Source organism: Malurus melanocephalus, unplaced genomic scaffold (genome assembly GCF_030028575.1).
Source record: "Malurus melanocephalus ecotype Western Australia unplaced genomic scaffold, MMel_1.1 scaffold_159, whole genome shotgun sequence".
In the NCBI taxonomy this organism is placed as follows: domain Eukaryota; kingdom Metazoa; phylum Chordata; class Aves; order Passeriformes; family Maluridae; genus Malurus; species Malurus melanocephalus.
The window spans coordinates 1,144,879-1,159,849 of NW_026623391.1; the positions used below are offsets into that span (position 1 = coordinate 1,144,879).

At 37.0% G+C, this 14,971-nt stretch overlaps 1 protein-coding gene across 1 annotated transcript; it reads right to left on the reverse strand.

Annotated features, from left to right (window-relative positions):
• Window positions 1–131: 131 nt before the first annotated feature.
• On the reverse strand, window positions 132–12,327 carry LOC130576861 (T-cell receptor-associated transmembrane adapter 1). Its single transcript, XM_057371818.1, has 6 exons — window positions 12,211–12,327; window positions 5,913–6,017; window positions 4,326–4,362; window positions 2,924–2,985; window positions 1,568–1,626; window positions 132–1,098 (listed from the first exon to the last, which is right to left on the reverse strand). The coding sequence occupies exons 2-6, from the start codon at window positions 6,013–6,015 to the stop codon at window positions 832–834; spliced, it is 528 nt and encodes a 175-aa protein (XP_057227801.1). The 5' UTR covers window positions 6,016–6,017; window positions 12,211–12,327; the 3' UTR covers window positions 132–831.
• Window positions 12,328–14,971: the final 2,644 nt, after the last annotated feature.

The following is a 14,971-nucleotide window of genomic DNA, read 5'->3' on the forward strand; positions in this document are numbered from 1 at the left end:
AAAACTTACCATTTAAAGAGTTTAGCCTTCAGATGAATGTGCACACAGCAAGTGAATGGTTTGGGGAAATAAAAAGCACTTTTTGTTTTTTGTAATATAGTGAGGATGGCAATATAAAACCCAATAAGAATGTAAACATAATACAGAGTATTAGAAAGAAGAAATCCTCCCTAGGAGATTTATTGTTACAGATGGGTTGATAATATTTTTGTGGACTCTGAATACAGCAGGATACAATGTTACACTMGTAGAGGAGTTGAGATTTGAGGTGCATTCTAGTATTTCTAAAGGAGAATAAAGATATAGAAAGATACTGTTAAGTCTTGCGAGATGTACAATTGCTACTTTAAATCAGCTGTTAAATTATTCTCCAGTCATTACCATAGATCAGTCACAGTGGAAAGTTCACAGTGTGGAACAGCAGATCAGTCCTTAATTGTTAAACAACTAATCACCAAATGTGCAAGTACGAAACATAAACTCATTTGAAAARTACTGTTAACATTGGTATAGAATATTTGTACTGTGCTGGAGGTCTTTTAGGACTGCTTGAAAGCTGATGATTGTTTAAAACAGGATCAATTTTTACTGGAATAAATACCAGCTTCTGCAACCCTTTCAAATTGTCTTCAGAAGGGCAGATCCATCTGAGTAGCAGTCTGGACCTATACCTATGTCTTGCTCAGTCTATCAATATGCTTGGAAGACAGTCTGAACACTTATTTCATACCACTGTTTAGTACATCAGTTTTCCAGGATATTGCCTCTAATCATTCATTGTTCCTCCAGAATGAAAAAGGAARTCATATTTGGTCACATATTTGGTTCACTTCATCTTTGGTTCTCTCCGTTTGCATTATGAATCAAGCCCAATAATCGGATGGGATCATCGTGAATGGCTTCTTCTTTTGCCGTGTTTTCAGCAGCCAGCTGCTCACTATTGAGGTAAATGCTAACTTTGGAAGCCACCATGGGGTTAGATGATCTTTCTTCTTCATCTTCCTCTAATGAAGGATCTTTCTTTCTCYTTGGTTTTCTTCGTTTTCCTTTGACACTGTGATCAAGTGAGGCATAACACATCTGACTGGCAGACTCCACCTAAAAGACAATTCCCTTTAATGTTCAGAAGTTATCTTTGCTTTAAAATGATATCTAAGACTTTGTATATGTCTACACTGTAATCATARTTCTGCCTGAATTTTGCCTGAACTAGCTGTAAACTCATTAAAAGTACAAATTATTAAACTGCAGGAGAATGGAAAACAGATTAACCTAATGGTAAATGACTCATAGTGGCAATATGGAAAAATTCATCAAGGTATCAGTGGAAGGATTCTCTGTGGGAAGGAGTGAAGCTTATGAAATCACTCCAGGTTGGTTCTTCAGGATGCAAGACATTATTTGATCTGGTTTTCTCTTTTCTTTTTTTTTTTTTTTTTTTTTTTTTTTTTTTTTTTTTWGAATACAGTTATTAACTATATTAACAGGTTTTTTTCTGTGCAGACAACCAAAGATAGATGGCCCGTATTACCCTAATTCAGAAATCCATAACCAAAAGTAAAAATACCTGTAGGTGGTTAACTGGTCTCTGAGGCTGGGACTTCATCTGCTCGTAACAACATTCTTCTGTAATTTATCAAAGTAGAAAAACCTTTTTATTAAGACATGCTACTGAGTCTTAACAGATCACACCAACAGATCCTCTCCATTAGAGAATGCACTCCCCCCAGTTTTCTTTGGTGCTTGTTTTGTTTTGAAATCTCACACAGATCTCTCCTTCTAATTATAGAGATGCAAATAGCTAAGAAATTCAGACACACATACTGTGAAAATGAAAATCATTTTCTGTTTATATGGAGAGGAGGTTTCTCATTATTCACTAAGTGGGCATCATTTGAGTGTGTTGAAAGACTTCTTGCAATTAAGAGGTAACCACATACTGAAGTGTTTTTCAGCATAGGCAGCYTTTTTTTTGGCTGAGAAAGAGGCAGTGAGTTGCAGCAGCTGGTGATTAAATTCTATTCCTGAGTCTACTTCAGTTTTGTGGAAATTTGGTTTTAGTTGTTTTTTCACTTTATATCACATTTTAGTCACCAGTAAAACAGATTACTTCCTTACAGTTTTCAGAGTTTTACAATCTCAATGCATTTGAGTGTTGACTTGATTAAATTTATGCAAACGGTGTATGAAAAAGTTAGGTTTGTTTGGGTTTTTTTTTATTATCCTGCAGTTTAAATGTGTTAGTTTTGCTTAATCCCAATAAAGGCTTGCAGAAAAAGTTGTGTTCGCTTTACTTAAACACTGCTTTAACACCATAAGGGCTTTAGRAGGCAAACCCTCGGCACATCTAGCTCTAGCTGCAGTTCCAGGATGTTGCAGCCTTTAATTGGTGTCTCTCTGCCAAGGATTGTTAACTCCAGCGCAGTTAAGCAAAGCAAAGCTGTCTGCCCACCCTTCAGCTGCTGGGCTTCGGGATATTTGTCAATGTTGCTGGTGGTGTGTGGACAGCCACAACAGAGAAGMGGTCTGTGTTTGTTTCTGCCTGCTTCCGTGGGAGCACTGACTTTGGACYGTGAGTAATTATGGTTTAGATTGCTTTATTAGACATGGTTCAAGCTGTTACTTCAGTTAGTGCAGCCTTACTTTTAGACAAGCTCTTTGTTTTGAGATACTTGGCTGAACCAGGACCATATGGAGTGTAAAAAATCAAATTCAGTATAAGATCTGTTCTTATAAATAGTAGTGCAGTATGAAGGTTTGCATTTCTATCCCAAGTATCTTATAATAATTTTAATTGCATCAATAGTTGAAAATATGTAGATTCTCAAGTTTGCCACTTGAGAAATGCAAAATACATCAATCAGTTTTTAATCACATGTTTTAATCACACTGAATAGACACATGTTCCTAAAATGAAACTTACCTAAAATATCTTGATTGAGATTGCCATAAACTGGATAATCTTCTGTGGGATATTCATCATAGCTACAAGGGGAAATGGAAAAATAATTTTAATTCASAGAATACACTTTATTTATGCCCCAATATTCTACTTTCATAAATGTTTTATGCACATGTAGCAATATGCAGATTGTGTATATCTATATATTGCAATAGCAGCTTTTATGTGAACTTACAAACAAGATCAAAAATATTGGAGGGGCAGAAATGACAATGTGGGTATTGTCAGGAGAGATTTGTTGTCTASCCCAGGATTGAACTCTTCTTTCCTGTAACTTGGGTACGTATAAAGCTAATCTCAAGACCATGAAGCTACAGTTTGAAGCAGGTTAAGAATAATTAATGGTCACTGAAAGCACCCAATTCATATCCTCTGAGACCACTCTGAAATACAAACTWAAGCACTATATGTGTATTTTGGGGTGATGTTCTTAAAAGGTCCACTCTTGGTTCAACTAAAATACCTATGTCAACACAAACAGAGAAGACTGAAGCCAAGCTCCCATTTAGATTTTTAATGGTAGGCTGTGTTTCATACTGGTGTTATGTTGAATATGTGTCTGTGTGTTTGTAAAATGGGAATTGTTCCTGGGAAGCACTGYGTAACCTTTCTATTGCATTCCCACACTGCCTCTCATCAGTGGAGTCAAGTTGTGCTCYAACTCCACATTCAGTGGTATTTTCCAGCTGAACAGGTGTAACAGAGTCTTCCTAACTCCAGGAAAATTTGTAACTGAGAACTGGTTTTGGAGAACGGGTGAAGGCTTTTGTATTTTTGTTTCAAGGGCCTTTTATATTCGGGTTGAGATGAGACTCCCCATCTCTGTTTTCTAAAGTTTCAGTTTGTTTTTGCCTTTTTCTGTATGGCATAAGAGACAGAGACTTGAAACAGATTTGTGCAACAGATCATGAGGTATCCTGCAGCTGTAAACAGACTGTTTTATTGCTTTTGGATATCTTGTGTARAAGATGGTTATGAAATGTAAATACATGTAAATTATTGCTCCACAAGTATTAACTATCAGACTGTAATTCATCGCTGTTTTGTGAGAGCTGAGAGTTCTTTTAAATTGTTATGTAATTATTGAGTTTAAGTGATAGTAAATGGTGGGTTAGCTCAATATCTTGCACTTTCAGAAAAAATTATAGTATTAGCATGCAATTATTTCATTGTTGATAAAATGACTGGAGGATGTATCTCCCAYGTGAATTTTTTTCCTGGTGTTTTTTGAAAACTTTTTTCCATAACCAACATTTCCAGGTGGACTGCATGAGATACTTCTATGCCATCCCTCCAAAGCCATCTGTCATTATTTATTGCTTATTTTACCCKTGCCACAAAGAAACTTTTTTATGCTGCTTACCTTGGATTGCTCTCTTCGTAGTCTTTATGCATTTTAGCTGGAAAAATAGTTTTTAAAAAAAGAGAAAATGAATCATGCTATTTTAGAACACTTCACATAATTGTCTCAACAGACATGCTTTTGATTTCAYTTTAGATAATGCAGCTGAAAGCTCTGGCTCTCAGGATATTCAGTTGTCCCTCTACTTTTCTCAACTRCTTTTGTCTAATACAAGAAATGTTTGTGTTATGACCCTGTGCTGTAGCTGCAAAGTCTATGTCAGTTTACATACCCAAAAAAGGTATCGTAACACATGATTCATTCCTTATCTCCTGCTCCTTCTGCTTCTACCTCATCTTTTTCTCTCTTCAGATTTTTTCTGTCTGKGGAGGTATGTTGTGTGTTTATATTACAAAGCAACACATTTTTTTTATTTTACTGATTCTGCTTGTATGTCTGTGATCCACACAGGTGAAGAAACCGAAGCAGAGAGGCAATGGCTACAAAGAGACTTCTTGCTAGAGCTTGATGAATAATTCAGGAATTCCTGACTTTCTAAACTGCTCCAGGACTCCAAAATTTACTACTGCAAACTCCAATTCCATGAGTAATGCAGAATCAGCCAACCTGATCTAARCTTTAGTCAGGTTGATTTTGTAAATGACTGTGATTTTTCCTCATAGAAATATCTACCTAGTAGCCCTAAAACACAAAATAAACTGAAAAACTCAAGCCACACCCACCCCAAAACACTGCAGATAATCTCCTGTGATTATCTGATTCCCTTATACTTGGTGAGCTCAGTTTGTAAGTTTCTGTTTATGTAGATTATATACATGGGTGTGTTTAGCATGGTTGAAATCAACAGTGTTGGTTTGCCCACCTCCACACGTGGAGCACAGGTGAGTTTTCTCTTTGTAAAGGGAATGGTGAGGATTGCACAATCCCAACCATAGAATTGCATGCATGAGAGGTTGCACTGTTGTAATCAGTTCTGTCCAAAAAGTAACAGTTAATATCAAGTAAAACCAGAGTTTGACTGTAGTCATGTGAGTGACACATTGGTTTAAGAAATACAGTAGAATCCCATGATGAAAAGCAATTAAAATGTTTTTCCAAAATACACTGATCAGGCGTAAAATGTGCATGGAATCTGAAATTCAAACAGGCATTCAGGAATCTGGAGAGGAGAAAATTTTCTCAAATGTATTTTGTATCAGTGCATCTACTTAAAATAATTTTTAAATGGAAGTATAAATAATAACCATAACTATAATATGGGAAAAGTACACTTAAAAAAGAAAATTACAGTTATTAAGAATAAGCTTTAAAAATAAAATTTAGTCAAAATTAAATTCTTGTTCTGTTGGCTTCCCTTCAGAGAATGGGGTTGGGTGTTTTTAGCAGTGGATTGGGCAGTTAGTAATCATTCTGTAATCATACCTGAATCTCCTAAAATATTTTAAAAGCTAAATCCTCTCTAGCAGAATAATTCTTGCCAAAAGATAATTTTAAGATTCGGAAGAATCAATCTRTCGACTTGATATCTCTGAGCAGTGATGGTTTTAAACATTGAAACTCCATTCCTTACAAAGTGACACTACTTACCTCGCTTCTTTTTCATGCAGTGTGAAATATTTAGAGCCAATGAAAAAAGCAGAGCCAAACTCAGGAAGGCCAAAACTCCCCAGATAGAAAAGTGGCAGTCCATTTCTGTGAGTGAAAGAAAATTATTTTGTGGTTTGTGTTGTCTAACCGTGTTCTTTGTGCTTGGTTGATTTTTGCTTTCTGTAATAGAAGCTGCTATTTTGTTGTTTGCTCTCTGACAGCTATTGCTATACAAGATAATTAATATCAAAACCAGATGCTAAATAACAAGAAAGCAAGTTTAATAAACTGTTAGCAGAARTGCTGCTTCATAGGAATTCAGCCAAAGATTAGGCTAAGAGTTTGCCTGTAAGATGCAGTAAAAATCAGAAATTAATAAAGAAAAATGTAATTTTACTGAATAKCTTTGTAATTATTTCTAAAATGGTCTTTAATTTAGTATTTGAGGGAAAATCTTGGCTAAATTTTAGAGTTCATTAAAGTAGTTCTGAATTCAGTCAAAACAAATCCCCTGGAAATGTCTCTGAATAGCAGCTAAGACTAACATATTAACAATCCCTGCAAAAAAAAAAAAAAGTCAGAATTTGGTTATGTTGTCTTGTATTGTTTTCCTGCTATTAAAACTACTCATTGTCTTGCCTGAAAAAGCAGGAGAAGAGATGATACACGATAAGCATCATCTGGGAACCAGTGAAGCCCCCTGTRCTACTGAAGAGAAAAGTTCAAACAGCTCCTGGAAAATCACATTTTAAAAGGTGGCTCCACTTACTGGAACAAAGTTTTCTTTTGCACTAAACTTGCCTCTCCCTGGAGTCCTATAAGAAAGACAGGAAAGAAACCCCCTGCACAAAATCTTTTTTTTTTTTTTTTCATTTAATTAATTCTTTGATTAAACTATCTCATACTAATGTTCCATCACAAACCATGTTGAAGGGAATAACTTATTTGTGACAGTCTAGTGGCCAAAATTATCAGTATTGCTGCAAATGGCCTGCAAAACCCTTCCGTGACAGAGGAAACACTGAGCCAAACACGTGAGTGAAAGAAGCTCACAGCTTGATTCTTCCCTTTCCCCAGAGGCACATCTCATGTTCTCCAAGATTTGGAGGGTTTGAAACAAAGCCTGGTGCCCCAAACTGATGAGCTCCTCTAATACTGCACAAAGAAAGCATTGCTGGAGCAGAGCAGTAAAGGGGCTGGACTGGACCACACTGATCTTTAATGCACTTCAATATTTTTGACATATCTGGACTTCTTCAGGAAGCTGACATTTTGTTTGCTTCTTGAGCAAAGCTGAGGTAAAGGAGTACAGGAATCCACTTTTCCATGTTGCAGGCCAGGGGAGGGTGGCGTTGCATTTTCTCCTGCTGAGAAGGCAGAGCTTTGTTCCTTGACTGACCAGCTCCAGCTCAAATCTTTCTTACAGGTTTTGTTCCCTCATTGTGCTGGTGTTGCCAAAGCTCTTTTCGTTTTAGTGTACTCCAGGCCCCAAGTGTTTTTATAATGACAAAACAACATAAGATAAACCTTGGTGGTAAAACATCACAAATCACCTGGCATTCTGGGATGAAGGATTTTCCCGATCAGAATTCTCTTTTAAAAGGAGCAAAGCAAAGACTTTTAACTTTCTGATAGACTTTTAACCTTTTTGTTGGCACATGACACTTTCAGTGTCCATTTATCCTTATTTTTAAATTAAATGTCCTGTTTCCCCTCCTTTCTACCACTTCAGTTCTCCCAAAGGCATTCAAGGGTTGTTTGTCACTGCAATGATCCTTTGCATGTTGAGGGGCACTTTTTTGCAATGGGATACAGACATTCATGGGGGRAAACAACACCCACATGAAGCAGCTTCATTCCAAATTTTCAGGGAAGGAAGTAAAAGAATGAGAGATCCTGAATAGAAAATATGTTAACAGGCTACATAAAGAATCAGCAGACACTGGAACCTGGTTACTCTGCAAGTAGTCACTCAACACTGCATCCTATGCAAGCTGTACAGAACTACAGGTCTATCAAAGGCAAGAAATTCCAAGCCTCACTGCTGTGCCTAAATAATCAGAATCCTCTTTCATTCATCTCCTGCCTGCCTTTTTCTCTTTTCTGATGTGATTGTTTTCCATTCTTGTCATGTTTGTTTCATATYTCTTTTCCTACAAATGCTTCTTTCAGGGAGTGAAAGCAGTGCTGTGGCCCACAAGAAGGGAAGCATGTGTGATCAAATCACAAAATCAATYATGTTGGAAAAGTCCTGTGAGATCATCGAGTCCAGCCWATGASTGAATGCCACCTTGTCACCRACACCATGTGTCASAGACTGAAATGTTATAGTTTGTGACTTAAACATTTTCGTGACRGATCTTTTGCATATTATTACAAAACTATACAAAAGCTGCAGAGAAAAYCWTCAAAACCCTGARTGGGRYCCRGGCTACACTGCTCAYTGCCYGCTGATCAAAGATAAGATASGGAACAACTCAGAGCTGGGGAGAAGAACACAGAGGGATCACACTCAGCACTTTGGGTGGGGACCATCCCCCCAGGGCTATCAGCTGCCAGGCCAGCACMGACCCTCACACCAAAGGGGCTTTGGACATTCCTATGGTCACAGGGAGAGAAACACCCGTGCTCTGCTGTGCAAAGGAGCTCAGCTGAGGGGCCCTGCACCCCCGGAGAAGCTGATCCACATGGACAGTGGAGGGGCTGTCATGGCCCATCAAAGACCCCCAAAGGGGTCCCCAGACCCTACACCAGAGGTGATGAAACAAATCCCCAGTGTTGAAGGGACAGTGTCAAACCAAGCCCCCTGCAGGGGTGACACGTGGGCATTCCCAGCTGGCCCAAAGTGTACATTAATGCACTGGATTCTGTACTCTTTGGCGTAGCAGCAGCACTGGGAGCCTCAGCACACAGAAGACAGGATGGAGAGGAGCAACGACACATTGTTGGGACCCCAGAAGGGTGATATGTTTCCATCAAACCCCTGTCATCTTCTCCCTGTCCCCCTGCCCTCCCCAYGCACACTCTTCCTATTTCTTTCTTCTCTCTCTCTTTCTTTGTCTTTGCCTCTTTTACTATCAAATAAAGTATATCAATTTTTTGGCATCAACATTTAATCTCGTTTGGTTTTAATCTTGTTTTGGGAATATTTTGAGCCTTTTTTTGTTAGTTCTACTTTTTTCACAGACACTTAGTTTCCTCTGCTTTTTTATTTAAATTCGATCGTAACACCATGGCACTGAGTGCCACGTCCAATCTTCCCTTAAACACCTCCAGGGACAGCGACTCCACCACCTCCTGGGGCAGCCCATTCCACAAGCCACAGTCTGAGATTCATAAGAATAAAAAGAGTGAGCAGGTACCAAAAGCTGCAGTTATAATCGAAGGTTGTTCCTCTTTCTTGATAAAAAATGCTGTAATTTAACTCTCTGATTCAGGAATTTTTTCCTGCTGATCTTTCCCTAGTGTTTTCAGAGTAGAAGGAAAACCCTTAGTTTTGTTTTGAATATTTTCACCCCTTAACTGACCCACTTTTTAATAACAAGTATTATTTTCCTGTTTCAGCTTCTGATTTAAATTGGAATTATTATCTGGAAAATAGTAAAGGTTGGATTAAATTTTTTGCTTTCCAGTTTTCAACTTTAAACTCTACTGTATTTGCAATCCCACTTCTCTAAAACTTTAAAAACATTCTGCAGAAAAAAAAATGATATGAAGCTTGGATTTCTAATAAAACATATCAATGTTTTAAATCTCATAATCTATAGTTTTTTTCTTAAACATGATTTAGGAAATTTCATGGATGTGGGTAGATTAAGAAAAGAACATTTAAATTTCTTTCTGAATGAACACTACTTAGTTTATTTTTAAATGTATTTTCCACAAGTCTGACTTAAACATCTGTTTCTGTTTAAGTAGAATGTATACAAACATATGTGTGACTTCAGTATCTTCTTTGTTTGTTTGTTTTTGCAATATAAGATATTTGTTTGTCAGACAACACTACTTACATTGGAAAAACGACAGCAGTTTTCATTGAGCCTATAAAATCATAGTAAACACCTTGATCAGAGGCATAAGGGTGCTGTTCTGAGAGCTCTAGGCCCTTCTAATATCAGTTTGAAGTTAATCTTATTACAAAGGCATAAAATATGAGAAATTTTGATTTTATATCCTAGYTTTGAAGATATGTGATTCCCAGATCTTTCCAACTTCTTCTTGTTCTTATAGGATATTCCGATATGCTATTTATATTTATTACTGCATTATTTTAATAATAACTACTTTTACAACAGCAGCATTAGAAGGAAAACTGTGTGAAGAACAATTTGTCTCCACAGATAACTACACTGCTGTCCCTAAATGTACAATAGCAGATGCAGCCTCTCACAGTGAACAGGTTGTGCTAAAGACAAAAATAAGATAAGGAGGCTGTAAATGGTGAGTGAGAAATAAACAGAAAGAGAAGTCTATTAGACTAATTATATTCATTTTGAAATGGTGRCTTCTATTCTCTAAGTTTAATTCTCATTGTAGTAATCTATTCTCAAATGGACCGAAACCAGATTATTCTTTTTACATATTATATAGTTAGTCAAAAAACCCCATGACACTGTATTCAGGGGCATTCTTATTCAAGCCATCAAATTTAATATTTTAAAAGAATGTGTTATTTCTTTGGAAAAAAAAAGTCATATGGAAAAATTAGGCCCCTTGGGAATAATACACCATGATTCTAATGGGATAAGCTCTAATTCCATTATGGTTTTCTGTAATAGTCGATCTGTGATGGGAAAACTGAAGGATGATAGTATTTTGTTGCAATAAATAATACAGAAGCATTCTCAAAGTAATGTGCTCCCCTGTGGAAGGAAAAAGTTCATTATATTCCCAGAGGTTTCATGAGAGGTACAACAATTTTAGTTTTATTGGGACATGTGAGTGGGGAAGTAGCATATTTAATCATTATATAGATGACAGTATTTTGAAAAACTGATATCAGAATCTATCTGGTATTAATGATACATTCCTATGCTGCTGTTCTTCCATTTCTATTTGAAAACCAGGTTCAACTTGGAATAMCATCCAAGCAGAACACCTGTCTTGTGTAGTTTACTTCATTTGAATGAAGTTTTTACTTTTTTGACTTTAGGGATGGGGTCACTCACCACCTCTTAGTATAATTATACTGCTGTGAACTGAACATACCACAAAACACAGGCAAACAAAAGACTTTCTAAATACATAGTTAATTGTGGTTTTTCTCTTTTAAAAAATCTATTGACAACTTTCTTCACCAACTGAGAGAAAACATGGGAATAAATAGATGTTTGGTTATTTATTTTGTGTTTTTTTTTCTTTACAGGGTTCAATATACTGTCATTGGAGAGCTGTGAGGGCAAAAAAGAAAAAAAAAAAAAAAAAAAAAAAAGCCACCAAAAAAACAAAAGCCTCCAAAAATTCTAATCTTTCTTGGATGAATTTCTGAAATTCAATTTGTTGCAGCTCAGGGGGTTGGACATAATCATGTACTTATCTGTGGGAAGATGGGCCAAATTTAACAATTCATGTAAAAAWTCATGATATTTGTCCTCTTAAGAATAGGTAGAAGTGCTGCATTTCATTCCTCCTTGCTCTAATGTGTTTTGTTTAGAGAATCCATCACAAAGGAAGATAACATACTTCTACCAGATTTTTGTACTRAAAAGGAACATGAGGTGAGGAATATAGACACCATCTAGCTGGACATGCTGTCTGTGATATCAACTCGTTATCCACAGAGGCAGATTAATTGCTACCRTGTGTAAGACGATGATCTGGAGCACAAAATGGTCTCTTTCCTCTTGTTTTTGTCTACAAATTTGTCAAAGATGAGATAAAACTGTCTTTCCTCCCCCCTTCCAATTAAATGTTGATATAAATAATATTTTTACTAATGGCCCTTAGAAAAAGAAACCCATTAAGAGACTGATGAATGTTAAATAAGCATTAAAAATGCTTCCACCTTTGTGAGCTTTTAATACAGGATTAATTCTCTGAAAAAGAATCCTTAAACTGCAATTAATTAGTRCACAACTAATTGCTTTGTAAAATATCAACTTCATACAGAGTGCTGTAAAATAAGAAGCCCCACAGCACAGTATTTTCAGCATAAAACTGATGCCAGAGCTTAGTCTTCATTACCAAACTTTAATTAATGATGGTTTAGCACCCTGAGCAGCCTTCTTGGAAGACTGCTAATCTACCATAGTGTGATTCTACTACTCCTATGTTTACAAGTTTAAAAGATAAGSCTTACCTGGTTTTGTTGTTCCTAGGAATGCTCCCCTCCCCTTTATCCAACAGGAAGCAGAGTTACGTTGGCAGATGTTGGATGCTCTTTTGTGTTGGACCTGGCAGCATGAACCTCTCTGTAGAGTTGCTGTCAATCTCAAATCCCTCCAGTCTTTTTTTTCTTACCTCCTTTCTTACAAACAGGAAATGTGGTTCAGGCTTTCACAAGAAAACTCACAGTCTCCTTCAGAGTTTGCCTCCAAGAGAGAATTATGAGCACCTGTGTGCTTATTATCCACCCGTCTTGCTACAGAAGAACATTTACAGGACTATTATTGTCATTTATTCATATGAGACCCATGATCTAAGTCCTCTTGGGTTTAATGTTATGTTGAATTCAACAAAAGYATTTAGATACCTCTTAAAGTAAATTACAGAATTGTTTTACCTAGGAGTGCTGCATGCCTCTTCCTCTCTTGAAGTTTCTAAACCAAGTCTRGAAATCCACTGCTGAGGGCCTACTGAGTTTAGGAACAGCAGGATTCAGASGCATGATGAAGGAATTATAACGCCACCAGCTCTTGAAGGTCAGGTTAGAATAACATAATGTGATTCCTCCATTCTTTAGAGTTTATGAATCTGGGGCCACAATGCAGWGCAGTTGTGGAAAGAAGAGGTAAATCAGCACGTGACTTACTGTGTGTATTTGTCTTTAAAATTTAATGAAACATGTCTGTGTTTAGGTGGAGAAGCCATTTTATTCTCAGAAACGGAGCAGCTTCTTCCAGAGGAAGCTTGCACGCTGAGCACAGTCAAAGAAACCTTCTGTTAACTTCTGATGTTTTAGGTAGAGTTTGGGTTTTGGGGTTTTTCTTCAGAGCAAACAATTTTATTTCCTACGATGTATTATGTAGAAATAGAAAGGATTTCTTAAGAAAAAAGTGAATCACATGACTGTGTTTGTCTTTTTGGAACACATAAACTGAAATAGCTCTTAGTGTAGTCTAAGGAGTCTTTCTCCTCAAGAAAGACTCTAATGTGAGAAAAATGTCTTCTGCAATCTATGTTTCCTTGGGATGCTATTTCTCTGMAATATTATTTTTATATTAACTGTCTTAGATCAATGCTTTAAAAATAATTTATTGGATTAGCATCTTATTTGAACAAGAAGGAACAGATTAGTCTTGATTAATATAATATATCCTTCCATTTAAATTTAAGGGTGATAAAGACTCTTAACTACTCAAGAGTTTTATCATAACAAAGTGAATAGATCAGGAAGGATTAATATGAAAACACTGCAAAGGGCGGGAATTCTTATAGAAGGATACTGAACTGAGTGTGAAACTGGAGAGGGTGGGAGATGTGCATTGTGAAAATGAAGACAGTTGCTCAGTTTCTCATCTAAGAGAATGAGGAGTAAATCTGAGATCTGCAGCATATTCAGAGTAAAATGCTTATCAGCCAAAAGAAGAAGCTTACAAGAAATGAACTCCTTTGGAGATAATTAGGAGCCTAATGGAAAGGTGACCAATGAGAATGAAGCAGGGGATTTCTGGGTTTGTAGTCCTGTTGGTGCGTTAATAAATCTGCTCTCCAAGAGCAAATTGTTGCTGTAGTGTATCAGCTACRAGTGGCTGCAAAAGCAAAGTCTATTGGATCAAATGTGAGCTTGGTATGCTATTTTGGGCAACCTGCAAGAGACTGAGAGCTAGCAAAAAAGATAGTGAAAAAATATTCACTGCAGGCTGTAAAATCCATTGTGGCTTCTTTTGTTCCTTTCCTTTGTATCAACACTATATTAAAAAACGTCAAGAGCCATTGGTCTGCTTAAAGAGCTGTTATTCAGGATAGCAGAGACAAGGGCAAATCATGACTATATTTAGAAAGACAGGACACAAGGTAATTCTACTTCATCTTCATCTATTGCATACAAAGACATTTCCTCCTCTTTTGCAGGTCCCCAAGCTACAAATTCCTGGGTGCATATTCTGGGAAAGCATCGCTGCCTGCTTTACTGCTTATGTGGTCTTTGGTAAACGTGTGCTGCTGGTATCTCCCAGATTAGGGTCAGTCTCTACTGGACATCTGACTTGGCTGGGAATGGCTTTTGCTAATAAAGATCTTGGAGAAGGTTAATGGAACACTATTAAATATTGATGTGCACAGATGTATATGAAGGAGTAAGTCTGGGCTGAAATGGAGTTAAAAAAACAGTGCATAAGTATATTTGTGTAATGTATGCATGTTGCCAGCAAGTTGTGCTTTTCTGACACTGCAGAATGCATGTTTGCTCTGGCTTCCTGAAGGTCAAATAAGTTGCACAGCTGACACCAACATCAGGCCTCAAATGCCTACTTTATTACTACTCAAATTACAACCTKTCTTTGAAAAATCATATAGTTTTCTATGCTAAGTGTTGCAGCAGAAATCCCCTTGCAAAGGATGTGAGAGACACTGTTCACAGTAGAAGTCTTGAAAAGAACAGGTAYTTCTGCAAGATATAAATTATATTCCTGTCTGAAGTGGGAATATATTTTTAATAATGAAATCCYGGAATTTGCTGGGCAAAATAACTACAGCAGAAATGTTGTGAGTAGAGTTCATGCTGAAGTGGAGTCTGCTCTAGTCTCACAAACATACTGGAGAAGTAGAACTGCTCTTTTAAGCTGAGCATGTGACTCTTTACTTCGATAAAGGCAGGTGCAGACCTGGTGCTCCTTGTGCAGTGAACACAAATGAGCAGCAATGCTGCAGGAGAGAGGTTGGTTGAAAATAGCTGCCAC